This window comes from Hemitrygon akajei, chromosome 14 (genome assembly GCF_048418815.1).
Source record: "Hemitrygon akajei chromosome 14, sHemAka1.3, whole genome shotgun sequence".
Lineage (NCBI taxonomy): Eukaryota > Metazoa > Chordata > Chondrichthyes > Myliobatiformes > Dasyatidae > Hemitrygon > Hemitrygon akajei.
In genome coordinates this window covers 103496524-103524280 of record NC_133137.1, presented here as the reverse complement: position 1 = coordinate 103524280, position 27757 = coordinate 103496524, and the positions used below count along the sequence as shown (strand labels likewise).

The following is a 27757-nucleotide window of genomic DNA, read 5'->3' as shown; positions in this document are numbered from 1 at the left end:
ATTTCTGTGGCTGTCAGCTAGATGTTGAATGAAAATTGCAGCCCTAATTTAGCTAAATGCTTTTGGATCTTTACCAGAATTTTGAACATTGTAATAGCATTCACTTGCCAATGTGACAGAAAATTTATTTTCCCAACTCTGCCTTCTCAATGTGGGTCACACTTACTACAAGATACAGTTCCACAGGGAATGATCGTCCTCTGGTACTTCACCCATTCGTCTTCTGTAGAGTTAAAGTGATGATAATTAAATCATTGTGATGATAATTGATAATTAAGTGATGATAATTAAATCATTGTGTGAAGAAGTGAAGGGATTGTAGCTGAACCCAGTTCTAGTCTTGCTTAATGATGTCAAACACTTGTTTAAATGGGAGTCAGGATACTGGTCAATTTGTTTCTTTTCCTTGAGCTAAGGTGTTGCTGAGGCTGAGCATTATGCCTCCTGATACTGTGAAAGTGGGTAATTATTGCATAGTCACCAGTTTCATCATTTGTGATAGAAATGCACTGTTAAATATAGAAATTAATATGTTCTTTGTCCTTAGGCACTGGCAATGATAGAACTGTATAATGCCCCAGAGGGACGATATAAACAAGATGTGTACTTGCTGCCTAAGAAGATGGGTAAGTCCTAGAGCAAGAATTTTCTGCTTGCAAGGTGATCTGGTCCATAAAACCAAAATAAAACTGAGCTTGAGAAAGATTTTATTTTTGTTCTTTATATATTGTGAAAGGGCAAGGAAATGATCTGTTCTACTACACTGCATTTGCTTATTGGTTGTAGAGAAGCAGAATGAGAATTGGATGGGAGGGGGGCACCAAGTGTCTGGTTCCAGTTTATCGGCAGAACAGTACAACTAATTCCATTCCTCCACTCCTGCCTGTGCTCCTACAGGAAGCTGTTCGTAAAAGGCTGAGTGCAAGTATTCAGGTTCCTGTACATTGCCCCAACGGTAGTAATAAGAAGGCAGCATGCCCCCCACTGACGTAAAACCGTATATTACGTGTTGTAGCAGTTACTTGAAAACCAGAACCACTGAGAAACTAAGCCAGATTATCAACGCTGTATGATGCACTTCCAAATAACGAGTTTCCAAATTGAAAGAGGTGCTTTGGATCCTTTATAACAAAACCAGTGATCAAAAATGAGTGATCTTGTAATGATGGGAAAATGTATAAAAGTAAATTAGTGCTGTAGGGGTCTATTAGTGATATTAGAGATACTAAGCGGTATGATGGCGTAATTAGTGTGACTAAGCGTTTCAATTACTGTAACTAAGCAAAATACCAAATTTAAAGGTCCAAGTGAATAGCGGACAACAATAAAAAGTTATTCACTGTGGCTCACTCCCTCCAGTATACTAAACTAAAAGCAAAGTGTGAATATGTAATATCTGCTTCTACCACACCCCAATGCAGGTGACAGAGTACCATAATAAATGCACCACAAAATATGATACAGACAGACAATATACATGGCTCCTACCCATGACAAATAAATCTAATCTAAATCCAGTCTATTCCTGTAATAAAAGCCACTCATTTCTGGAATCATTTTGGGAAATTCCCTCTGCTCGCTGTCCTAAGCCTTGGGTGCAATGCCCAGTACTGCTCAAATTGGTATTTTATGGAAGTTCATCATAATCTCCTTCCTCCAGTACTCTGTTGCTATCCCTGTGTTTACTAAAGACCAGATACCTATTTGTTTTTAATCATTTTCTCAGCCTGTCCAAACACTTTAAACATTTTATGTACAGTATGATTATTCACCTTTACCAAGGATGGGCTCACCCACAACTTCAGGACCTCTGTTATTCTTCTGATGAAGTGAAAACTTTCAGTTTATTTCCGAGACAGTCAAATAAAAAAGCATTTTTGGTAGACCGAACTGTCATCGCTAGTCAGTCTAGGTTTTCAAGACCTTTCAAACCATTATTTTGATATTTTTTTTATCCAAGATGTTCCATTTTGTTCATCCTATCGGGTTATGTCTGCTGAATGGACTGTTAATTTGTGGGGTTTTTTTTCCAGATGAGTATGTAGCAAGTCTTCATTTGCCCACTTTTGATGCACATCTCACAGAACTGACAGACGAGCAGGCAAAATATCTGGGTTTGAACAAGAATGGACCTTTCAAGCCAAACTACTATCGGTAAGAGGCAAAGTCAACTGGTTAAAACTTTCAATGTTGAGGCCTGGGAAATGGTGACTAAGCTTGTAGTTATTAAAAATTTGATTGTTAAGTAATCAGAAAAGCTGGTAATGCACAATCAAAGAGTTCAGACAATGGAATTTTTTTACAATTATACATTGTTTTCTAATGCACAATAGTATCGATTTATTGAAGAATTTATGAAGATTTCTGTGTCTTATGTGAGCAGCACCATGATGCATCTAGTACAGCTGTCACCTCACAATTCGAGTTATCCTCTTCAATTCCAATATCCAGGTGGAATTTTCATCATCTTTTCATATTATGGATTTTCCCAGGTGTTCTGGTTCCCTCCCACATGCCAAAGACATATGAATTAGTGGGTAATTGACCACTGTAAATTGCCCCTGATCCTCAGGTAAACAGTAGAGTGTGGAAAGAATAAAATGGAATTTGTGCAATTGGGCCTTTGATAGTTGGCACAGCCCTGCTGAGCTGAAGGGCCTGTTTGTGGTGTGTGACTAAGCTTGCTTTAAACTACAGAGCACTCTGTGTTCAGATTCAGTCTGAATTATTGACACAGCATGCTTCCTACAGTATATTAGCAAACAGTTCCTGGTCATAACCAGTTTTGTATGGAGGAGAATTATTTGTAAACTTCCTGAAAGAGTGCTTTTCTTATAAAGTGTAACCACATCATTATAACTTTGGTTTGGACCAAATTACAATGGAAAATAAAAGGTTAAAAAATGGGGAAAAGTATGGTGTAGCTCAAGACTGGGAAAGAATCTTTGACACCTAAATGAAAATTAAGGAGTTTAGTCTGTCTCTGTCCCAACTAACCAAAGTGTTTCTAAAGCCTTGTTTTTGTTCCTTGTCCTAGGTATTAAATGCAAAGCTACAAGTCTATCAAACAAGAGGGGAACCTTTTATCACTAATGTACACGAACAAAATCTCTTCTTTAGAGCTGGCCTTGATTAAACAGTTTTAAATATTTAGTCATTTATTTATTTACATAGAATGTGTATAATCTCTGTAAACAATTTTTTTACTGCACTAGAAGACAAAAAATATGTTTAATGTGATTTTTTTTCTTCTATTGCTGCTGTGCTTTAATATAATTATAACATCCTTGCTGTTAACCTCGGGAAAGAAACTATGGAAGCAAAATGTTAGCTGTTTTAAAATTGTTAAGGTGCACATATTTCAGATGTGTTTTTTTTTATTTGTTGAGTAAAAGAGGTAAGGAAATAGTTAGATGCTTACGGTTTGCCATTATGGGAATCCTTAAAAGACTTTCTTCAAACAAAATCTAGTTGTGAGAGCCCGGAAAATCAAATAACAAGGTTCTCAAAATATAACTTGTGTTTTGTTTCTGAAACTTTTTATTAAAATCAGGTTTAGCGGAGTAGATGGTGTGACTGGTGAGGTAGCTTAGTATTAAGACTCCTTCTTTGTCGCACTGCTATTGTTTCCTTAAGTCATGGTACTATTTCAACCTTGTCTCAATTCCTAAGAATGTGAGCTGCTTCCCCCAGCTGGGACATTAGCTTCATGTCTGTAGAGTGTATAAAGTCTGGAATGGGCTGCAGAAATGATGGGGTAACCAAATGAACCACAGATAATCCATAAAGCTTTCTAAAATAAGTGAACTCAATTTGGGTTTTTTCATAACTTCAATATTTAAGTAGAATAAAGTTCAGTTTCTTTTCCCCCTGAAAGATAGGATATGTGTTTGTAGGTGGGCTTGTATTATAGAACGGTGGAAGGTGCTTTTGGTATTTAAATATGTTTGATTGAACCTTGTTATCCAACTCCATTATTCACTTCCCTCCATCTGAAAATTTTCAAATGGTAGTAATTGTTACAAACTGTTGCATATGCTTCTGATTGGCCTTCTGCTAACCCATCTTCACTGAAATAGGGACTGCCACACATCTTGTCACCTGCCAGGCAACAAATTGAAAACCATTGTCACCAATTGGAAGCTTGGACTGGTACCAAAGTAGACCATTCACCAAACTGCACCTGTGAAGCTGTCTGGCCAACAGTCATTTTATGTTGTTTGTTTCTCTCGAAGGAGAAACACCTTATCAGTTGCTACAACAACACACACAAAATGCTGGTAGAACACAGCAGGCTAGGCAGCATCTATAGGGAGAAGCAATGTCGACGTTTCGGACCGAGACTATCAGTTGCTATCTGTCTTAATTATTTATCATAATATTGGATGATTCTGTTTTATTTAAAATGTTTTACCACATCTGTCTTAGGATTCCCACAAATATATTAACCCCATGTACATTTCTGCACATTGCTATATTTTTCTCCCTCCCCTGCAATGCCAAAAACTAGTATTTTTAAATAAATCCCAGCCATTTAGTGGCTGTTTTTTTTTATTCTTGCTTTGATTGAGGGGAAGAGGTTGGCATGGAATGTAATAATTGTTGTATGTAATAAATAAAACTTTAAGCAAAATGGACACCAGCAACCTGCTCTGGAGAGCAGAAGTATCAACTCCAAAAGGAAAAGCAAATCATCTATCTACACAACTGAGTTTTAACATTGAGGTAACTATTTTACGTACTGTATTATTGGTCAAGTATTGTAGTAGATGAGAAATAATGCAGTTGTAATCATAATTCAAATAAAGTTAATAAAGTCAGTTTTTTCCCAATATTATTTCTCATGTTCTAATGTCCAATGATTTTTTCTTTACCCTTGTGTCCACAGTTGGATTGCAAGCCATTTTGGAAAGCTGTTTTCTAACCACATGGTGGATGTACTGGTACACTGCAGCAATCACTACACTGATTTCCAGAAGGGATTGTTTGAGGCCTTGCAACACTTCCAAGTGCCAGTCTCATATGGTCTAATGATTTTCCAATAATTGCATGTAACTTTACAGTGGTACAGAAATTCTGGACTTGAATGCCCTCGTCTTTGCTAAACCTGACATTTTACAATCTTTGTAAGAGTTGGGTGGCAAATACAAAGATTGAGCTTGGAGTCAAAAAGCAAAAAAACCCACAGATGTAGGAAATCTGAAGTAAAATGCCAAAAACACTAGCGGTAGCCAACACATCTGTGGCCAAAGAACCAGTTGACTGTTCTGTCCTTATTAAGGGTCTTAGCCCAAAATATTTATTCCTCTCCATAGATGCTGTCTGACCTACTGAATTCCTTCAGCGTTTTGTATAGTGTTACTCTGGATTTCCAGCATCTGCAGAGATTCTTGTTTATGGGTTAATCATATTGTAACCAAACTAGAAAAAGTGAGAACACATATTCGGAGTAGTAGTGATAACAAGGGCAATACTAGTGCTCGGCTTGGAGAGTAGGGTTGGTTGCTTATGGTGCCGTTCAGGAAGCATGTCACTGCTGTGCAGTTGGAGGAATATAAACAGTAAGAGGGATGAGAGCGGTTAGAAATTTAAACAACCCGGATGATGAACGGACTGTTGCGGGCAATTCAAAATTAAAAAGCGAATATTAGAAATACAAAGCAAATGAGCAGCCTCCTGCGGAGGGAGAAGGGTTAAGAATGTTCCCAGCAGTCTCACTTGTCAGAAGTCGGTCGGTTTGGCCACACTGGAAAAAGCTGGATGTCTGAAATCGTAGGGATCAATAATGAGTCCCACAGATGGCAATTAGGTGGTGGTACAGACGCCGAACGATTAGTCAAGGTGATTTTTTGCCCCTCCAATGACACCAGGTACATCAGACGTTTGACAACGAAAAGCAACGTTAATTTTCCCGTGTAGATAAGCGACTTGCAGCGCTGAAGAAGCTGGATGTTTCAGAGTGGGAGGGGCCTAGAGCCTTCCTTTGCAGGACGATTGACGAACACTCTGTTCGTCCAATGAAGCTTCGAAATCTGTCCAAGAGCCCACCGTTAAATGGAGACTGTCCAATGAACAGTGGGAGGGCGGAGTTGCGGGACCTGGCTCTTGGTTACGGGAAGTTAACACTTTCTCGAATTGGAGTAAGGATGGAGTCTGCGAATTTGAGCGGGGGGAGCGGATCTTCCACAGCCCGGGCGAAGGAACTCTTCCGAAACCAGCGCAAGGATTCGGAGGTGAGTGCAACGCTCGAATTCAGAGGCCGGGACGCCGCGTTAGCGGCTAATTATAGCCACAGTAACACGGGAGAGTATCAGCGGCTAATAATAAATGGGAGCGGGTGTCAGTGGCTAATAATAACTTCCAAGCCAGTACCACCCTGGGTCATTCTCTGCGACGAAGGACCGGTACCGACAAGACCGAGGAAGTAGGATCCATGCAACTTCCAAAAGTTGCATTAAATGTTCAAAGTGCACTGTAGCTCTTGCAAGAATAACGTGCGAGGCAAACTTGCGCATTTATATAACTGATAGCATGTGAAGATTTAAGATGCCCCTTTTAACGAAAATTCTTTTGAGAAAACTCTGGAAGCTAAGCTATCTAAATAATGTGGTTTAAACGTAGAATGCTTCTGGAAATGTATCGCTCCCAGTTATTCCATCGTGATTCTCATAAGAGTATGCTGCAAGAAGATCAGATGGCATCTGCGGAGAGAGTAAAATAAATAGGAAGATTCCGTCGTGTGTGCTGCGTCGTTCGACAAGATCGGGGTTCATCTTCTGTTTCGACGTAGCTTTCCGCCCGATTGTTAATCTGTGCTGAATGCGTTCGGCGACTCTCCGGCGTCCTCTCGTTTAGAGAATTTCAAAGGCTCATTCCAATTTACAATCTGAGCAACGTCCTCTTCATTTCTGGTGAGACTGTTTTTGAGAACCTAGATCTAGATTCATTGGCCCTAGGTAACGTTGTTCCTGCATTATCCTGTCTAGCCGGTTAATTATTTATCAGTTTCAGATGAGGTTGCCTCACATTTTTCAAAACCACAAAACCGGTCTGGTGTACGCAGTGTCCTCATGATGGAGACCTGGTCTAACCAGTCCCTCCTCGTGATAGATTCACAATCCCAGCAACCACTCTGCGAGACTCTTGGCGTGGACTCCTTCTGTAACAAGTATCCTCCTCTAGTTGTGCAGGCCAAAATAGTTCGCAGTTCTCCAGGGCAGTCTCTCTAAGAGGCTTTCTGATTGTTCTAGAAACAGAAAATGCTGGAGCAAGTCAGAATCAGGGACGAGAACTAGACTTAGTATTTCAGGTCAAAGAGCCTTCATCAGAACTGGAAAGGAAAGAAAGCAAGTTGGTTGTAAGTGTGGAAGATAGTGGGAGAAGGACAGATCACTGCCAGAGTGATAAAGTGTAGATTAATAAAGGCAGCTGGAGACAAAACAAAAAGGGCAGCACAGTGTCACGGAGGGAAGGGTTGCTCCTGTCTGTAAGGTGTTTGCACAATGTCCCTGTAACTGTGTGCGTGCTGAAGGTCTTGTTTGTGACTGGCAGTTTGGATAGGCAGCCCCCCCCCCCCTCCCCCCAATCTTTTGGCGTTCTCTGCAGATTAATCTCATAGTGGAGGAGAATGAACTGGACGGGACAAACTCACTCAGGTGCTTGGAGCGTGATTCAAACCGGCGGGATGAACTCAGACACAGAATTGAAGCGAGAGCCAGAATAGAGGACAAAAAAGCTGTTAAGAGAATTATGTGAAAGTTAAAATGGTTAAAAATAGATGCATGCAGGAGGGGTAAATAAAACGCCCAAAAAACAAAATACTACAATTACTGGGAATCTGAAATAAATAATCAATTTGACTATTTATTAGAAATTAAAGATGATATTAAATTGAAAGCAAAGGATTATAGTTTCCTGAGTAAAAGCAAACCTGGGGATTAGGATCATTTCAGAATTCAACAATGAAGGACCCAGATATTGATAACAGGAGATAGCAGTAAGAGCAAATGAGCACAAAACTTGGGACCTTAAGGAAGGAGGCAGAAACTGTAAGAGCTTCTGCAAGTACATAAAAAAAGAAAAATGAAGACTCCTCAGAAACAGATAAGGGGATTTATAATGGGCAATAAAGAAATGGTAGAAGAATTAAACTAATTGATCAACACCACAGGGGAAAAAAGGATCAAAACTGTCAGTGAGCCCTGAAAATGGACCAAGGCTACATGGAGAATTTTGACAGAGATGGTGAATGTTCTGGTTATTGTCTTCCAAAATTCCAGATTTTGGAAAGAGTTTTGGAGCTCCCAAATGTGACCCTACTACACTCAGTTGCCATTTTACTATGTACACCTGCTTGTTAATACATATATTTAATCAGCCAAACTCTCACCACCCTCTGAGCGAAGAAATTCATCTTTCATCCTTAACCCACGACCTTTAGTTCTATTATCTTGCAATCTCAGTGGGAAAAGCCTGTATGTATTTACCCTATCCATACCTTCATAGTTTTGTATACCTCTATAAGATCTCACTTCATTCCTCTACACTCCAGGGAAAAGTCGTAACCTATTCAACCTTTCCCTACAACACAGGTCCTCAAGACCCAGCAATGTCCTTGAAATTTTTCTCTTCATTCTTTCAATCTTACTGAGACCTTTCCTGTAGGTAGGTGACCAAAGCTTCACACAATACTCCAAATTAGGCCTCACCAACATCCTATACAACTTCAACATTAAATCCCAACTCCTGTATTCAATACATTGATTTATGAAGGCTAGTGAGCCACAAGCTTTCTTTATTACCCTATCTACACTTATGGATCTGTATTTCCAGATCCCTCGATTCTACCACAATCTTCAGTGCCCTACCACTAACCCAGATTGGTCCCCTCGAAGTGTAAAACCTCACACTTATCTGCATTTAATTCCATCTGCCATTTTTCAGCCCAGTTTTCCACCTGGTCTAGATCCAGCTGCAAGGTTTGATAGTCATCCTCGCAGTCCACTACACCCCCAATCTTGGTGTCATCTGCCAATTTGCTGATCCAGTCAACCACATTATCATTCAGATTGTTGATGTAGATGAACCCAGCACTGATCCCAGGGGCACACAGGCCTCCAGAAAGAGAGGCATGAGGTAAAGCCAATATCTAATCCAATTCACCACCTCATCTTCAATACCAAGCGACTGAACCTTCTTGACAACCTCTCATGCAGATCTTGTCAAAGGCCTTGTTAAAAATCTGTGTAGACAATATCCATGCCTTGCCTTCATCAATTTTCATGGTAACTTCCTCAAAAACTCCATGACTGGTAGATCATGTCTAACCACACACATTGTTATGTTGACTATCCCTAATCATTCACTGTCTATCAAAATTCAGTGGATTCCCATTAATTGGGCCATCGGTTAATTGGGGCAGCTGCTTATTTGGGATAACTCTTAAGGAACAAAAAGAAAAGATAAAATAGCGGATCTAAAGTTCCATAAGGTCTGGGGACCTTTTATCGAGTACTTTCATAACCTTCCTCTTGACTGGGGTTTTTTTCTTCTTCTTTTCGGTCCCTTGCTTTCAGCTCCTTTTTTTTCTGGTAGTAGGCATTATTATCCTCTGTTGCTAAGTGTATTCACAGTCTGGGAGTTTGACTGTCCTGACTTATACTCTCTATATTGCGGTGTGGTTGGTCTGGAGTTGTTGTTTTTTCTTGTGTTGTGGGGCTTGGGGAGGATACTAAGCTTACCTGTCTTTAATTTAGGTGCTTTTTTTGTTAAATTCTCTTCCTTTGTAGCATATTGTTATTGTATGCTCAATTTTGCACTGTATTACTGTTCCTCATTGGGATTTAGGGTTTTTAATTTGTAAAATGTTTTGAAAAACTAATAAAAATTTTTTTTAAAAAAAAGATAAAATAGCTGGGATTCCCTTTGTTTGTTTGGGACACAATGCTGCTTAATTGGGTCAGGTACCAATCAGTCATGTGCACTCATGCGGCTATTAGACACTACACCTTGCTTAGAGAGGAGCCTTGCATCAGTTGCGTATACTTGTTATGTTATTCATTTGGACTGATGGATGCCAATTCAAAAAGCAGCAATTTTTGATGATTTTGTTTTCTAATTTTAACTTTTTTTTAAAAAAATGAGATCCTTGCCAAGATGCTGTGAAAAGATTTGACATTAGCTGAAGAAATTACCCTACGGGACCAAATTAACAGCCATCCACTGAACACCATTCATCGTCAACTGGCAGAGACAACTGGAGTGTTGAAATCTACAATTGCACGTTTGATACATCAGCAAGATGAGCTGTGAGAAGAATAGGCATTACGCGAGGGACAACAGGGAACATCCCAAAAACACAAGCATGACGGTGTGGATCCAGATGCTGAAGAGGCCCTCTATCAATGGTTTTCCATTGTAACTGGATGAATTGTGTATGTGCCAGTGGACCAAGGTTAAAAGCAAGTCAGAGGAGCTTGCTAAGAAGCTGGATCACAGAGATTTTAAAGCAACAGATGGTTGTCTCAATGGAAATGTGGGCACCAAGAACACACATGGTGCTGATGCTAAAAGTGCAGAAATCTACAAAACTCTCTAACTTGCTTCAAATATTTTGTGCAGATGATATCTACAATGCTTATGAAACAGGCTTTTTAAAAATTGTGCCACACCAGACAGTTCCCTTGGCTATAAACACTCAACGCTTCAGGTTCAAAGAAAGCAATGGATCACATAGCTGAGTTGTGTTGTTCAAATATGTCAGGAACTGATAAAAAAATAAATTGTTGGTTATTGGGAAAAGCGTTAAACCTTGATGCTTTAAGGGGCTAAGAATGGACAGTTTACCAATCAAGTACAATGCTAATAAGAATGAGTGACTTCTGAATTTTTGAAGAAATGGCTGATGAGTTGGGATATGAAGCTACAGCGAAAATCAAGTAAAATTCTTCTGCTTGTTGACAATTGTGCTGCACAGCCTAATGTAGAGTGTTTGAGAAACATCCAGCTGGAATTTCTGCCTCTCAATACAACTTCGTCGGTGCAGCCAATGGATCTGGGAATCAGAAAATTTATTATTGAATTACGATATTATTTCATGCAGGAAGACAATAAAGGTAGTCCATTATCTGCACTAGGTGTCTGTGTTGATTTTCTTCATTTAGTCAAGCAAACAACATGTCAATGTACACTCGATGAATTCCTCTGTCAGTAACCATTATGAAGTAATACAGTTTTATAGTACTGCAATAATATTGGTAGTATTCTAATTTATGTTGTATATCATTTTAACCTGTTACTCAATCTAATCATAATTTGTCTCTTTTAATACCTTTTTAACTATTTCCATGAAACTGGGTCAGCTGGGCCAAAACATACTGGTCTTGATGTGCCCCAATTAACTGGAATCCACTGTACTTGTACATCCGGTCCCTTAGAAAACCTTCCAGTAACTTACCCACACTTGATGTCAGGCTCATCAGTCTGAAATATCCTAGCCTGCCTTAAACAATGGAAGAAAAACATTAACTATCCTCCGGCACATCACCCATAGCGAAAGATGTCATAAATCTCTTCTTTAGGGCCCTTGAAATATCTGCACCAGCCTCTGTTACATACCCTGTGGGTATCTTGTGACTGTCTTATGACCATGATGTAATTGAGTATCTGGTGAGCATGATGTAATGGTCTTGTGATGGTGAGGTGATGTAATTTCCCGCCAGTGAGAGGTCATGTGATGGCCTGTTCCAACAGGTATAAAACGGAAAAGCCTTGCTGTGACGTGGGTTAGTTTGTTGTTTAATTCGTCGGTTACTCTGTTATGCTACGTATTCGTCTCATGATGCAGTTTTGTTTTAAAGTGGAGTTTTACTTTCTACTGTAAGTTATACGGGCAGTTTTTAAAATCACTGCCAGTTATGTTTGATGTATCTTCAATTTAATTTTAAAGTCTAAGTATTGGAGAGTGAAGATTTGCCGAAGTGTGGGAACCCGCAGGATCGAGTAAAGTTAGTATCGTCGGCAGTAATACAGGGTCAACCTTGTTGGATCTTTGCTCAGGAAGTAGTAACCTACATCCGAGATAGCCCCTGCATTGTGAAAGCAGAAAGGGTTGGGCGCAGTGTTATTCGCCAAGGAAAAGGTCAGTTCCTTTAAGCCGTTTTTATTTCCTTCATCATAAATCCTTCGGGCAAGGCGTATTTCGGCTGGGATCAGCAGTAATGTCACGTCGTTGAGGAATTCGTTACTTCAGGAAAGTCTCTCCTAATTGTGTAAATCACTTGTACTTTTGCATTTATCGCTTTAAGAACTGTTTTTGCATTTATCGCTTTAAGAACTGTTCAAGTTGCCGTATAGTAGTTAACTTCCGGTTAAGTTAGTCATTTGTTTACTTTTCATTTGTTGTTGAGCTGAGTTTAAATAAATGGTTATTTGTCTATAAAAATGGACTCAATTTTATATTCATTGTTGCCGGATCATAACACCTACTCCCCCCCCCCCCCCCCCCCGCCACAGGTCCAAGGGAGCATCTTGTCAGGCTCTGGAAAATCATCCACACTGATTTTCCTCAAGGTGGCATGAACTTCCTCTGTAATCCGCAGAGGGTCCATGATTTTACTGCCTCGCTTCTACAGACTCTATTAACATTTCTATAAACCTGAGTAAATGCAGATGCAAACCATCCATTTAAGGTCTTCCCCCCCCCCCTCACTTTTGACTCCCTGCATGGATGACCACTCTGATCTTCCAGAGGGCCAATTTTATCCCTTGCTATCATTTCACTTTTAATATATCTGCAGAAGCCTTTGGGATTCTCCTTCAAGTAGTCTGCTAGAACAACCTTTTGTCTTTTAGTCCTTCTGATTTCCTTTTTAAGTGTTCTCTTGCATTTCTAATACTTCTCAAGTACCTCGTTTGTTCCTACCTGCCTCTACCTGTTATGCACCTCCTCCTTTTTCTTAACTAGGGCCTCAATATCTCTCAAAAACCAAGGTTCCCTAAACCTGTTATCTTACCTTTTATTTGGACAGGAGCATATAAACTGTTTTTTGAATGCCTCTCACTCCTTTGACAAGAAACAACAAATCCACTCTTGCCAGATCCTTTCTGATACCATCAAAGTTGGAATTTTTCCAATCTAGATGGTGACAAATCTCCTGGGAATTTCACATACCGAAGTTTCTAGAATTTACAGAGAATGGTGCAGAAAACAAAAAAAAAACACATCCAGTGAACGGCAGTTCAGTGGGAGAAATGCCTTGTTAATGAGAAAGGTCAGAGGAGAATGGCCAGGCTGGTTCAAGCTGACAGGAAGGCGACAGTAACTCAAACAATCACACATTCCAACATTGGTGTGCAGAAGAGCATCTCTGAATGAACAACATGTCAAACCTCAAAGTGGATGGGCTACAACGGGTTCCACTTGTGTACATAATAAAGGGGCTGCTGAGTGTAGGTTATCATATCCTCAACCAGAGACACAATCTTCAGAGGGATACTCCTAGAATAATTAATGCTCACTGTCATTCAACTTGTAGGGTTTTGTCTCATTTGATCAGCAGTTCTCGACTGTGCCTGAGTGTGATGGTTGATATTAGCTATGATACTTCAGGATTCCCTGTTTCTTCACTTTTTCTTCATTGCCCTGAAGTTTTTTAAACCTTGTGCATTCTCCAATTCCTCTTTTTAAAAAAAAAAATCAATAAGAGAGATTTGGGTAATCCTACAGCAAATTTCAGAGACTTGGTTCTGAGGGTTATGTGGTCCAATTTGCCCTGAAAACTAATTTCCTTTGCTCAGGACTTTAGTGAACAAATTTGATGTTTTGACAATCCAGACGATATTTACTGTGATGATCATGTCTCCCCCCCCCCCCTTTGTTTCATATTCCCTTCGTAGCATCAGCCCATGGTTCCCAGTTATACATTGTTTCTGCAAAATATTGAACAAAATGATCTCAACATGACCTTTGCTACATGTTTTGTCTAGAGACAGACATACTTTATTGATCCCGAGGGAAATTGGGTTTTGTTACAGCCGCACCAACCAAGAATAGTGAAGAAATATAGAAATATAGCAATATAATGTAATAGAAGGTTGTTGGTGAAGGAAAGCTTGAGCTGGTGTTAGTAGCCTTGGTGAATATCCAGAGTTTGAGTAGTGTTAGTAGCCTGACAATGGTTCTTGGGGAACCTCCCAGGAGATGATGACATAGGATTAATCATGGATACACAAGGAGCAAGAGCCCGAAGGAAGTTGAGTGGGCATCAATTTTACATGAAGACAAATCATGAGGAAAGCATCATTAAGTTGAGCTTGAAATCCAATATTTGCCGTTCCATAAATTGTATCAATATCTTGTTTGCTATGTCCCTGAAAAGCATTTTAAATGACATTGGGACAAGAAGAACATAAGCACAAGGGATTCTGCAGTTGCTGGAAATCCAGAGCAACACACACAAGATGCTGGAGGAACTCAGCAGGTCAGGCAGCATCCGTAGAGAGGAATGTAGAATCTTGATGAAGAGCCTCAGCCCGAAACATTTCATCTTTATTCCTTTCTGACCTGCTGAGTTCACCTACTGGTGAGACACAGCGACGTTTTGCAGGCAGCAAAGAGGGCTTTTCTATTAATGTTACTTTTTATCTGGACTGCAATCTGCAACCTTCGGGGGCTGTGCTTTTGAATTGTCTGTGTGATCTGGTGATTTGTGGTATCCTGAAGGATTCAGCCAAATTCTGGACAAAATGGTGCCAGCGAAGAACGCTACCTCGGGTGTTACGAATGAGGAGCAACTCTGATGGGCAGAAGGGTGCAAAGTCCCCCCCCCCCCCTTTTTGAGAATCGCAAAATCACTATTATTTCGGGTCTGATACCAAGGAAATGAGAGAGATAACAGCAAGGGCAGTTGTTATTGACAACGCTCATGAAAAATTGATGAGAGAGAAGCTACAGGTTGGAATGTCTCCTATTGACAAAGAGAGAGATTACTGCTATTGTCTCTTGAAGAAGGAATTGTGTATTGAGTACTGTTCTATTCATTGAAACCCCTCAGGGGGCAACCAGAGTGGTCTGGTTGATGTGTTGCATCATCCCAACCTGATTGACACCTGAGACCCCGTGAGTGGGGATAAAAGTAGGGTCTGGGGAACACCCCTCAGACGTACCAGGAGAGACGCTACGAGACCGGTGGGGGCTTGTGTGTGTGTCCACCCTTGCCTGGGTGATGAGTCCTCCACAGAATGGTCTAGCTAAAGGATGGAGGGGTCATACGTGAATGGCCACAACAACAACGCATCGACGGATCGAGATCGTAAAAGGAAAGTCGGCAAGTCAATAGCTGTTTCTCTCTCTCTCTCCAACAATTGTAACACAGCGACCAACAACTACCGCAGCCTGCATGAACTGAACTGAACTTTGTGTTTCCATTGGACAATTCATTATCCCCTAGACAACGATAGAGCTTATTTCTTATTGATTGTTATTATACCCACACTTTTAGGTTTAGTATTGATGACGTATATTATCTGTATATTTGCATTGATATTATTTTTGTGTATTTTTACTAATAAATACTGTTAAAAATAGTATCACCAGACTCCAACGGATACTCCTATCTTTGCTGGTAAGATACCCAGTTACGGGGTTTGTAACATGGGCAAAATCTTCTAGATAGTCCATAGAACAGTTTCTCTCACTTCTGTTACATCCTTTTTTAAAATGTAGTTCTGGGCTCTGTGATCTACAGTTTGAAGGTGTGTTCTCAGGCCGATTCAGCAATCTGGTGCTTTGCTGTCTCCAAGAAGGTCCCGGGAGGTGAGTGGCCTTGAAGCTTGGAGCCCGTGCTGGACACCATTTCTGGCATCGAGGAAGATTGAAACATCGAGATGAGTGCAGAAGGCCATTCCTGGAGCAGGCTTGGGATCGGACTGGAGCTTCAGGCTGGATCAAAGCAGCAGGTCTCAGGCTCGAGACTGGAAATTAAATCCTCAGCGTTAAGTTGCCTCTATGGCTGTGGACTTCTCACTTCCAGGGACTCTTGAGGTTCATGTTCTCTGTTATTTTCTTACTATTTTTAAATTGTTTGCATGATTTGTTCTTTTTTCATATACTGGATATTTGGTGGTCTTTGTTGCGTGGGTTTTTAAAATATTCTATTGTCTGTCTTTGTTTTATGGCTGCCTGCAAGAAGCCAAATCTTGGTGTTGTATATGGTATGCACACTTTGAACGTGCGTGTTGCTCTTGAAACAAGAAGAAAAGACTTGTCCCTTTGGATGTATTCTGCCAAAGGTGGTTGATCTGTACCTTATCTCCAGTTGGTCGTCATCATTTCATGCTCTTTAATCGGCCGTACTTTCTGTTGACCTGATAGAACTGAGCAGGCTGTGTAACAGTAATAAGGTTAGAAGGATGATCTCGAGCAGGAGCTCCCAACCTGCAGTCCACAGACCCCTCGGCTAATGGTAGGAGTCCATGGCATAAAAAAGATTGGGAACCACTGGTCTAGAATGATGCTTGACTTGTGGAAAGTAGCTTGCTGAGACAACACTTCGCAGGATGTCACAAGGACTGGTTAAAGTGGACTATATCTACTCAAGGTCATAGTCCTCCAGTGACACAAAAAGGTTTGATGTGTTGGAGTTCCATTTTATGACCTTCTCCCAGACACTAATCTGTTTGTCCAAATTTAATCTTGCACAGACATATTCTCCAGAAATTACGGTCATAGATGAACACATTGGTTGAGGTTAGTTCACCTTGTAAGAATTGAAATAGAGATGCCGATGAGTTGAAACCAATTGAATTGTTCTCTTGCCTTTCTCGTTAGAGTTCAGTGGATTTCCCGAATCTGGAGTTCGAATACGGGGATTCAGACACCATAGCTGCAGAGTTATCAGGTAAAGTGCATCGATGCCTGAATAAACTGCTCTACTTGGTGGTAGTTTTTTTTAAACAGGACTGTTTGTCTATGGTCCTGTGTTGGGACTTGCCTTACCAACTGTGATCATTTCACAATTGCAGGATGGTTAGAGCACATACATTAGGCCTCTCGAGTCCCCACTGGTTCTTCAGTAAGAACTATCCTAAACCACACAACCCTGCAATTTTTTACTTTTAGATATTTATCCAGTTCTGTTTTGAGTGGTATAAATAAATCTGCCCCTAATACTTTCTTTGGGAATGAAATCCAGACCCTAATCGTGTGGTATGATTCAAGAAGAAATTCTTCATGTAAGAGGTTGATCCAGAAGGGGCTTTGACTGGTATTGGAATTGGTTTATTATTGTCACATGGACCGAAATGCAGTGAAAAGCTTGTCTGACTTACTATTCGTATGGATCATATCATTTCACGGTGCATTGAGGTAAAACAAGGTAAAGCTATAAAAGAATACAGACTTGGGGAGAAGGCAAGAGAATGGGGTTGGGCTGGAGATAAATCAGCCATGATTGAATGGCAGAACAGACTCTGGGCCAAGTGGACTAATCCTATGTCGTATGGTTATATGATCCTTAACGTGTAACAACTGCTGAGAAAGTGCAGTGGAGACAAACAATAAGGCGCTAGATCATAATGAGGTTTGTGATAAGGTCAAAAGTGTTTTTATCATGCTAGGGAACCATTCAATAGCTTTATAGCAGTGTCCTGGTGGGTATGTGTTTTCAGGCCTTTGCCAGGTGGAAGAGGGAGAAGAGTAAATATCTGGCCTGGGTGGGGTCTTTGGTTACGCTTGCTGCTTTACTCAGGCAGTAGGAAGTATAGACAGAGCCTGTGGAGGGAGGCTAGTTTCCGTGATGTGCTGAGCTGTGTCCAAAATGAGTTGCATCTGCCTAACAATTCAAAGGTTTACAGTTGTATAACTTCTTTCTTGTGTAAGTCATCTTGAAAGACATTTACAAGTTGGTTCCACTGTCATTGAATGTTGCAGAAGGGCCACATAATTACAAACGTTCGTAGAATTACTGTAGGCAATGATAGAGTCTTGTAAAAATCAGAGCAGGTGCATTGTGTGTGGCATGGAAAGCCTTTGTCTGACCTTGAGTCAGTCAGATGGAATGGAAAATTAGGCCACTGTTGTGAATTTAGTGAGCACGTAGAAAGCTGCAAAAAAGGAAGGTTCAGATTTATTTATCGACTGCACATCAAAACATGCATTGTTTGCTCTGGGGTCATCCCACAACCATTGCCACACAATCCCACGTCAACATTGCTTGCCAACAGTGTTGGTCCAACTCTACATTTAGTATCTGCTCTGCCCATTTCCACAATGACCTTGGCTAACAAAAATCTGTTTATCTCAGATATATGTTGAATGACTGTACATTGATTGTGGTTTATGGAAAATCTGAATTTCTATTTGCTTTTCTGTAAGAAGTTTTGTATAACATTGGTCCTTAATGCCTGCCCCTAGTCCTTGGCCCTCTGCCCAATTTTACTCTATCCTTGTCCTTTAACATGTTTGTTTTTAAAATTCCAGGGAATTTGACAAATCTCACAATTTAACCTGCAGAGTCCAGATATTGTTATGACAAATCTCACAATTTATATGTTATGTTATATTGTTATGACAAATCTGCATTGTGTACCATCCAAGACTAAGGTGTCCTTCTTGAGGGATGGTGCAAAGGATTGTTCAAGTGCTTGAGGTGTGACCTAATTCAGAGTTTCCCACAGGTTTGGTACAACTTCTATTCCCAGTTCTCCAAATGTAAGATCCCAGCTTCCAATTAGTCTTTTGGACTTTCCATCCTCTTTCATGCCATTCTAATGATCTATGTAGATGCCTACCACTCCCCCCTTTCCACTCTTTAACCCTCTAAAGTGAACAACCTTGCACTTGCCCACATTGTATTCTATTAGCTGCAGATGTTCCCATTCACTAAATTTATCAATGTCTTTAGGGCAGGACATCAGCATAGTGGTTCGAGCAATTATCTTACAGTGTCAGTGGTCATCGATTCCCGCTGCTGTCTGTAAGGAGTTTCTACGTTCTCCTCGTGACTGTGGATTTCCTCCGGTTTCCTCCCACATTCCAAAGATGCACAGTTAGAGTCGGGATTGGGAATTGTGGGCATGCCATGTTGGTGCTGGAACCGTGGTGATATTTGCAGGCTGCCCCCAGCACAGTTTTCAGACTGTGTTCGTTGTTGATGCAGAGCGATGCATTTTGCAGTATTTTTTCACGTGACCAGTAAAGCCAATCTTTAAATCTTTGTTTTACTTCATTACTTGTCTTGAGTGAGTCATTATCCATATTAGTTTCCTTGGTTATTTATGATGCTATACTCTGTTCTTTTTCTCCAGAGCTGTACAGCTACACTGAGGAGCCTGAGTTTGCCATGAACAGGAACTGCTTTGAAGAGGATTTTGCTATTCACGGTACTAACACTTGTGAAGGACAGCATTGGAACTCTTCATAATGCCACAGGCTTCTGTTTCATTAACTCTCAAACTTGAGCGAGGTTTTGATGAGAGCTGAATAGGGAAAGCTGCCTCTGGCAATAGCCCCTCCTGATGATGAATGGATATTTACTGGAATGGCACCCAGTGGACCAGAGAAACTGGGGCGGGGGGAGGAGGAGTGGTAAGTGTAGAAGGTGAGGGAAGGAATGTAAACTTTTAATTAGTCCTAATGTAAAACTATACCGTCTGTATGTTGACACAGTAAAATAGAAGAAACTTTTTCCAGTAGTGGAAAGTTGGGAACTCGTGCACAGATTTAAGGTGATTGGTAAAAGTAATCAGGGGTGTGATGAGACTTTTTCTTTGTGGAACGAATTGTTATAAAATTGTACGACACAGAACTGGCCCATTGGTACACTGTGTCACACCTATCATCAGGCAGCTATATGGATACAGTGGGCTCCGGTTAATTGCGGCATGTCAGGACCTGTACATTTTTGGCCTAATTAAGCGACTGACCAAATTCGACAAAATTTCATAGTAATAGTTTAAAAAGTTATAAAATAGACAAAGTACCTTTTAACTGAGTAATGAACTATGTATTTAAATAAATACAGAATAAATGAGTACACTATCAATGCTACTACTGTACTATTACACTGTTCCTAATAGTTATCGACAGAGAAATCTATCCAGTGTACACTGCCATGTACTTCTGATTAGCTAAAAATCAGTGAAGACGATAGACTACCTTCATACATTGCATTCTCCAAATCTTTATTTTCATTGTAACATGATTGTCAATACCTTCAATTTTTTAATAGTTTCTAGCACTTCTTGTTTCACAGTACTTGTTGAAGTAGTGAAGTCGCTTCATTTTCACTCCGGGCCTTTTCTGACATCTGAGCAAAAGTTCTGAATTGTCTTACTGCTTATTTCTCACCAATATCAGTGACAAAAAAACCACTGCTTTTTGAGCACAAGCACATGAAACTGACACTATTTTAAAAACTGCCTGCTCTAAGCAGGGTATGATGTGTAAACGGCCACACAAGTGCTCGCAGCTGACAGTAGTTGGAAACTCTTTGGCAACAGTCGCCTGTCCCAATTAAGTGGCACCGTGTTCCAAATAGACAAAAAGGAATCTTGGATATTTTCTCAATTAATTTTTCTTAATTTTAAGAGTTGTCCCAAGTAAGTGGCTGCCCTGTTTAACCGAAGGTCCGATTAACTGGAATCCACGGAAAGACCCATGAAAGTTGGTATATTAATGACATTTTTTTTTAAAAAAGGAATTGGTAGAATACTTACAGCAATATTTGATAGGTTTGGGAAAGTGCAGGATAATAGGACAGTCCTGGGGACTTTTTTACAAGCAATGATTTTTGACGTGAATAGGCTGTTTCCATTGAGAGTAGGGGAGATTCAAACGAGAGGACATGATTTGAGAGTTAGGGGGCAAAAGTTTAAGGGAAACACGAAGGGGTATTTCTTTACTCAGAGAGTGATAGCTGTGTGGAATGAGCTTCCTGTAGAAGTAGTAGAGGCCAGTTCAGTTGTGTCATTTAAGGTAAAATTGGATAGGTATATGGACAGGAAAGGAGTGGAGGGTTATGGGCTGAGTGCGGGTAGGTGGGACTAGGTGAGATTAAGAGTTCGGCACGGACTAGGAGGGCCGGAATGGCCTGTTTCCGTGCTGTGATTGTTAATATGGTTATAATGATGACTTCACCTGCGCTGCAGGTCCACCATTCTGTGATTCTATAGTCAAAACCAGAGCAGGAAGTTAGGATGGACAAGATGATTCTTTCGGTTGCACAAGAGATTTTGCTGGAATTCTTGAGCAACACACACAAGATGCTGGAGGAGCTCGGCAGCCAGGCAAACCTATGGAAGGGATGAAGGGTCATGGCCCAAAACATGAACAGCTTTCTCCGTCCATAGATGGAGCCTGACTTGCTGAGTTCCTCCAGCATTTTGTGTGAATTCTTTCAATTGGTCTGTTTTCTCTCCTGCTTCCTGGTAGTCCTGTTGGTTACTATTAGAAGCATTCATTTATCAGTGCAACCTTTCTGTTTCAATGAGTCTTTCACCAGCTTCCCTGCTGTATAACAAGGAATTGTACAGAAGATTGAGCTAAGGACATACTGTGGCTACTGACTGAAGCTCACTCAGTGAAATTGTCATCCATGTCACAATTGTTCCTGGAGCTCATTTTCATTTGCCTTAATAAATTTATAATGAACCTACAAAAGATAATCAAAAGCCCACTTAACACCAGACAGATGAACATAATTCAGGTTGATGAGAACAAGAAGGCCGAGAATGGTTGGTTTTGAATGGTTTGAAGAGGTGGCTTTTTAAAGCATTTGAGAAGGGGTTTTCAGAGTCAGGTTTATCATCAATGGCATGTTTTCCACTCAATGGCCACTTTATTAGCTCACCTCAATGTTAGTCAGCCAGTCATGTGGCAGCAACTCGGTGCTTAAAAGCATGCAGATATGGTCAAGAGGTTCGTTGCTATTCAGACCAAACATCAGAATGGGAAAGAAATGTGATCTAAGTGACTTTGACCGTGGAATGATTGTTGGTGCCAGATGGGGTGGTTTGAGTATCTCAGAAACTGCTGATTTCCTGGGATTTTCAAGCACAGTCTCTAGAGCTTACAGAGAACGGTGCATAAAACAAAAAAAAAAATCCAGTGAATGGCAGTTCTGTGGGTGAAAATGCCTTGTTAATATGAGAGGTCAAAGAAGAATGGCCAGACTGGTTCAAGCTGACAGTAACTCAATGAGCAGCTGTTACAACAGTGGTGTGCAGGAGTTCACCTCGGAATGCACAACACCTCAAACCTTGAAGTGGATGGGCAGCGGAGGACCGCACCGGGTTCCACTTATGCACCTAATAAAGTCACCACTGAGTGGGCGTAGTTCTCCCCCAGTTGTTTCTTTACAGTCGGTCTTGAGTTCCTGCAGATAGAGGCTCAGTTTGTTCCTCTGGGAAGTGGTTTGAATTGGACTGGGCCCCACGGAGTCTTGTTTCTCTCCCTGGCTATCAGGACAGATGAGGTGGAGTTTGTGTAATTTTAATGCCTTAATGTCTGTTCCAGGGAAAGGCAAGAAGTGGGTAGAGCTGGAAGAGACTGAACATAAGACCTACTTAATGAGGCTGCTGGATGGACTGGAGGTAATAAACAGAGAGAAGAGACTGAAGTTTGCCAGAGCCATCCTTTACCTGGCCCAAGGTAACTAGCAATTTGCCAGTTTATCTGCTTTTCTGAGAGTGTTTTCCCTGATTGCAGTTGCTCTATCAATTCAAAGTGAAAAATTAAACTCAAACACAGGAAAATCTGCAGATGTTGGAAATCCAAAGCAACACACACAAAATACTGGAGGAACTCATCAGGCCAGGCAGCAACTGTGGAAAAGAGTGAACGGGAGAAACTTCAGGCCAAGACCTTTCATCGGGACATCAAGAAAAATTAAACAGTCAGATAGGTTCTAATTGAATTGACTTTATTTCTTACATCCTTCACATATATGAGGAGCAAAAATCTTTATAAGAGCATAAGAAATAGGAGCAGGAGTAGGGCATCTGGCCCATCGAGCCTGCCCCACCATTCAATAAGATCATGGCTGATCTGTCCGTAAACTCAGCTCCATCTACCTGCCTTTTCCCCATAACCCTTAATTCCCTTACTGTGGAAAAACCTAACTGTTTCTTAAATATATTTAGTGAAGAAGCCTCACCTGCTTCCCTGGGCAGAGAATTCCACAGATTCACCACTCTCTGGGAAAACAGTTTCTCTTCATCTCTGTCCTAAATCTTCTCCCCTGAATCTTGAGGCAATGTCCCCTAGTTCTAGTCGCACCCACCAATGGAAACAACTTTCCTACTTCTATCTTATCTATCCCTTTCAGAATTTTGTATGTTTCTATAAGATACCCTCTTTATGTTACATCTCCATCTGAATGGGCAGTGTGCAAATTATGGTAATTTGTAATAAATAGTGTAATGTGCCGTAAGGAAGCGAGTGTTACAATAGTATGTACAACAGGTGTTAAACATGGGAATGGAGTTTGAACTCTACACAGGGAAATTTCAGTCTGTATTATTCCTTACCATTTAACAAGTTTAAACTTGAGGACAGTTTCTGTTGCCATTTCCAGTGTCCAGTTGCACAAAGGCCACTCTTTTCCTGTGGTATTGCCATAACTTTACAAACAGCAGGTTCTTCGTTCTCTGCCGGTGCCCCCCGTCTCATTTTACATGGTCAATGTAGAACTGCCTTCTCTTCCCTAATATACCTGACCTGTTGGTTTTGCTGCCCCCTACAGGTGTGTTTGATGACTGCTACACAGAGCCTGAAGTGATCCACTGGGCCCGTTACAATGTCTTCCTCCTCTATGAGATGGGCACGTTTGGAGCACTAGTGGAGCTTCTCAATATGGAGATCGAGTGAGTGATAGTAAATACTGAGTTGCAGGAGTGAGTGAGGCCTCCAGTCGGGGTCGACCATGGATATTGTGTCCTATCTGTCTAGATACGCAAACCTGGGCAGTACGGTATGGAGAGCAAGCTGTTGCCCATGTAGCAAGCTCCCCCCTCAACGCATCTGATGAACCCAAAGGAATGGCAAAGACCGAGGCAGTTTGATACCAATAGCGTTGCAGGAGTTGCCAGGCGGTGTTGAACTCAATGTAGCACTGCCGTAGGGTTTCCAGCTCCGAATGCTTTCCCCAGGATTTTCTCCCAAAGCCCTCCCCATGAGTGGGTACAGCCACAAGGCAGCGGAGGTTTCAGATCAGTTTTCCTTCTCCTAGATGAGCTAGCTGCCAACCACAGCTGATGAGTCCCATCTGCCCAAAGCGACTGGTTTTAAGGAGCCAGTAACCTGCCTTTGCCCCTTCTCCTCTCAGTAGAAATGGTTCCGCTGGGCTTAGAAGCTAAGCCCACATGAGAAGGCCAGGAGCTGGACTTGGTTGTCAAAGGCTCTTTGAGATAAACACCATTGGGAGCATTTAATAGGTAGTGGGAGCTTGTCCCCATTACCACCCATGGCTATGACCCAGCAGTAATAATCTATTAGTAAATCCCTTTGGGTTTATGGTTTGTGATGGTGAAAGACACTTCAAGGACACTGGGGGAGGGAAGAGGCATAAAACATCTTTATGATAGACAATGAAACAAAAATATTACAATGTAAACAGAAATAAATGTAGTTGTTTCAGCAAGAAGCCAATTTCAAATTACTGTTGAGTGAAATGTTTGTTAAAAGATTGAATCTGCCTCTGTCCAATCTTCAAGTAATTCTCTCTTGTCCCTTCTGAGCTTGTTGACAAATCTTTCTATTCCCTCTACTTCGAGTAATATTCTTACGTTTCCTTCGAAGTCTTTGCTGTTTGCCTCATTATTATAGTCTTGGTGTCGATGCTTTCCCCATCATGTTTAACACTCAGGTTTCCCCTGAATTGGGTTTGGATTTGATGATGACTCTTTCTGGTCGAATGTTAAAATGCATGAACAGATTAGATATGGTAAAGTTATTTCCCATGGTAGGGGAGTCCAGGACAAGAGAGCACAACTTCAGGATTGAAGGACATCCATTTGGAACTGAGATGCGGAGAAATTACTTTAGTCAGAGGTGGTAAATCTGTGTTGATTTGTTGCCACGAGCAGCTGTGGAGGCCAAGTCATTGGGCGCATTTAAGGCAGAGATAGATAGGTTCTTGATTACCCAGGGCATCAAAGGGTATGGGGAGAAGGCAGGGGAGTGGGGATGACTGGAAGAATTGGATCAGCCCATGATTGAATGGTGGAGCAGACTCGATGGGCCAAATGGCCGACTTCTGCTCCTATATCTTATGGTCTTATGGTCTTGGATCCTCCCTCAGGTGGAAATGACCTCTCTCTGTCTACCATATCAAACAACATCATAACTTAAAATATACTACAAGTCTTTTCTCTTAGTTAAAAAGAAATTGATTTTTATTTTTTGTCTACAAGTAGGAGGACCGACAAGCCTTGTGGCTGGCAGTATAGTGTAGTCATTAGTGTAATGCTATTTCAGTGCCAATGACACAGGTTCAATTCCCCTGCTATCTGTAAAGCTCTCCCTGTGACCACACTGATATCTTTCAAATACTCCGGTTTCCTTCCACATTCCCAACACGTACCAGCTCAGTAGGTAAATTGGTCACATGGTTGCAATTGGCCAATGCGGGCTCGTGGTCTGGAAGGGCCTGTCATGTGCTGCATCTCTACAAAGTTAATGAAAGCAAGTTTTGGATTCAGTTGTCTACACCGTGGCCACATACACAACCTACATCTCTGGCTCTGAAGACCAGTGTTCAAGGACCTTTGAAAGCAATGGATGATCAATGGGGGGGGGGGGGGGGATATTAGTTATAAATCGACATCAAGATTGGCAAAATATTGTGGGCCAGATAGCCTGTCCTGTGCGGTACCCTTCAAAACCACTCAAAAACTAAACTGAAGAACTTATCCAGCTTTGTTCTTAAAAGAGACATTTCAAAAATGAAGCGGTCGAGAGTGGGTTGCACCTGAGCATAGTTTTAATTAAGAGCATTCAGAAATTAGAAGGAGCTTCTTCAAACAGAGAGTGGTCCTTCCTGGAAAGGCCTCTATAGAGAATAGGAAGAACATGAACTTTATGGGCAGACATGCCGTGATTGGCGACCCAGGTTCAAATCCCACTGCAGCCTGTAAGGAGTTTGCATGTTCTCCCCATGACTGTGTGGCTTCCCTCTGGGTGCTCCAGTTCCCTCCCAGTCCAAAGGCGTACTGACTGGTAAGTTAATTGGTCATTGTAGATAGGTTAGGGTTAAGACAGGGGTTTGCTGGGCAGCATGGCTCGAAGGGCCAAAAGTACTGATTCTGTGCTGTATCTCAATAAAAATAGTCATATGGAGAATTACATAAAGGTGTGTGTGAGGGTGAAAGGCTTCTCTCACTTGTAAATTGTTGATGGGTGAAATTGGAGGTCAGCTTCCAACAGTTACCTTGTGAATGGAAGCATACAACTGAATGTAATGATGATTGTGTTTACCCACAGTAACAGCCAAGCATGTGGCCATTCCCTGAGGAAGCCAGCAATCTCCTTGGCGGACAGCATTGAACTGAGGTAAGGTTTCACACACCTCTAAATGCAAAGTCCTCGTATGGATAGGTTTCAGCATGAGGGGCTGCAATACCTGCTGTAAGGTATGTCACAGGCGTTTGGGCTCCTGAGAAGAATGGTTCTCTTCTGATTTACAAATGCTCTGTAGAACATTTCCTTCTCTTACACTGTTCCAGGATTCTGGGCTACGAGGCAGACTTTGGTACTTTGACCAAATCTACTTTCTAAACAACAGTCCAAGGACTGTCCGATGAACATTGCAGATCCACATCTGTGGATGCTGAGCGGTGACGATCAGAGCCTGGAGGAATTTCCTTCCCTAGCTGTTTATTGACACATTGATGTTGATCCTTTTAAATCCTTCTGTAAAATTGCTAGTCTTCTCCTTTGCTGCCGTTCTAGAGCACCACTGAACATTATGTGCCATTCTAGAGTACCACAGAATGTTCTAGAGTGCTACTGAACATAACATGCTGTTTTAGAGTGTCACCAAGCATCAGGTGCTGCTCTAGAGTACCACTGAGCATTAAGTGCTGTTCTAGAGTATTGCCGAATATTGAGTGCCGTTCTAGAATAGTGCTGAACATTATGTACCGTCCTGGAGTTCTACTGAACATTATGTGCCATTCTAGAGTTCTACTGAACATTATGTACCTGATGATGGAGATAATGCGCCGAGAGGTAGAGGATGAAAAACCAGAGTGGATTCTGGCAAGAGAGGCATTCAGAAGTGAACTAAGTAAGTCTGATCTCTTTGCCTTATGGATATAATTAACCTTATAATATGAACTGTTCAGTTTATAGCTAATTATAGAGAAAAATGGATCATGTTTTCAACAATCTTTCAATAACCAATGCCCTGCAGCTTCTGAGGGACTTCCCAGCTGTAAATGCTCTTACAATCAGCCCTTTTGTGCACAACAAGCTCTGGAAAGCATCTACAGAAGGAGAGAGAGAGTGAGTGAATGAGATAGCTCACTCAAAGAAAGAGATTTGCATTGATCCCTTAACTTTTAAGCCACAAGATGAGCCTATGAAATTTGTAGCCAATGTTGTTCAGGACCATTGCAACTGTCACACACACAATGGGCCAAATGGTCTTCCAGACAGTAATATTCAGTGAACTAAGTGATATTTGTATTATGGGAAAAACTGATTACTCTAACCAATGATGGTTCTTTGTGCCCTCCTTAAGATTCCTCCCATCCTTCC

General features: G+C 41.2%; 2 protein-coding genes across 13 annotated transcripts in view; both read left to right on the top strand.

Annotated features, from left to right (window-relative positions):
• Positions 1-4837, top strand: part of LOC140738872 (putative adenosylhomocysteinase 3) — a 100999-nt gene extending 96162 nt beyond the window's left edge. For 6 of the 9 annotated variants that reach the window (XM_073066845.1, XM_073066842.1, XM_073066844.1 and 3 more), the window contains 3 exons: positions 548-626; positions 2034-2154; positions 3038-4837. In XM_073066845.1, the coding sequence (XP_072922946.1) occupies positions 548-626; positions 2034-2154; positions 3038-3044 (207 nt within the window). In that variant the 3' untranslated portion in view covers positions 3045-4837. Of the gene's footprint in view, positions 1-547; positions 627-2033; positions 2159-3037 lie in introns of those variants that run through there. The other 3 variants (XM_073066843.1, XM_073066847.1, XM_073066846.1) reach the window with 1 other exon arrangement.
• Positions 4838-5297: 460 nt separating this feature from the next.
• LOC140738870 (striatin-interacting protein 1-like) overlaps positions 5298-27757 on the top strand; it is a 66635-nt gene continuing 44175 nt past the window's right edge. The window contains exons 1-7 of one of the 4 annotated variants that reach the window (XM_073066838.1): positions 5298-6233; positions 16829-16898; positions 19306-19380; positions 22514-22648; positions 23742-23862; positions 26480-26548; positions 27178-27284. In XM_073066838.1, coding sequence (XP_072922939.1) covers positions 6018-6233; positions 16829-16898; positions 19306-19380; positions 22514-22648; positions 23742-23862; positions 26480-26548; positions 27178-27284 — 793 coding nt within the window. In that variant the 5' untranslated portion in view covers positions 5298-6017. Of the gene's footprint in view, positions 6234-6267; positions 6912-16828; positions 16899-19305; positions 19381-22513; positions 22649-23741; positions 23863-26479; positions 26549-27177; positions 27285-27757 lie in introns of those variants that run through there. The other 3 variants (XM_073066837.1, XM_073066835.1, XM_073066836.1) reach the window with 3 other exon arrangements.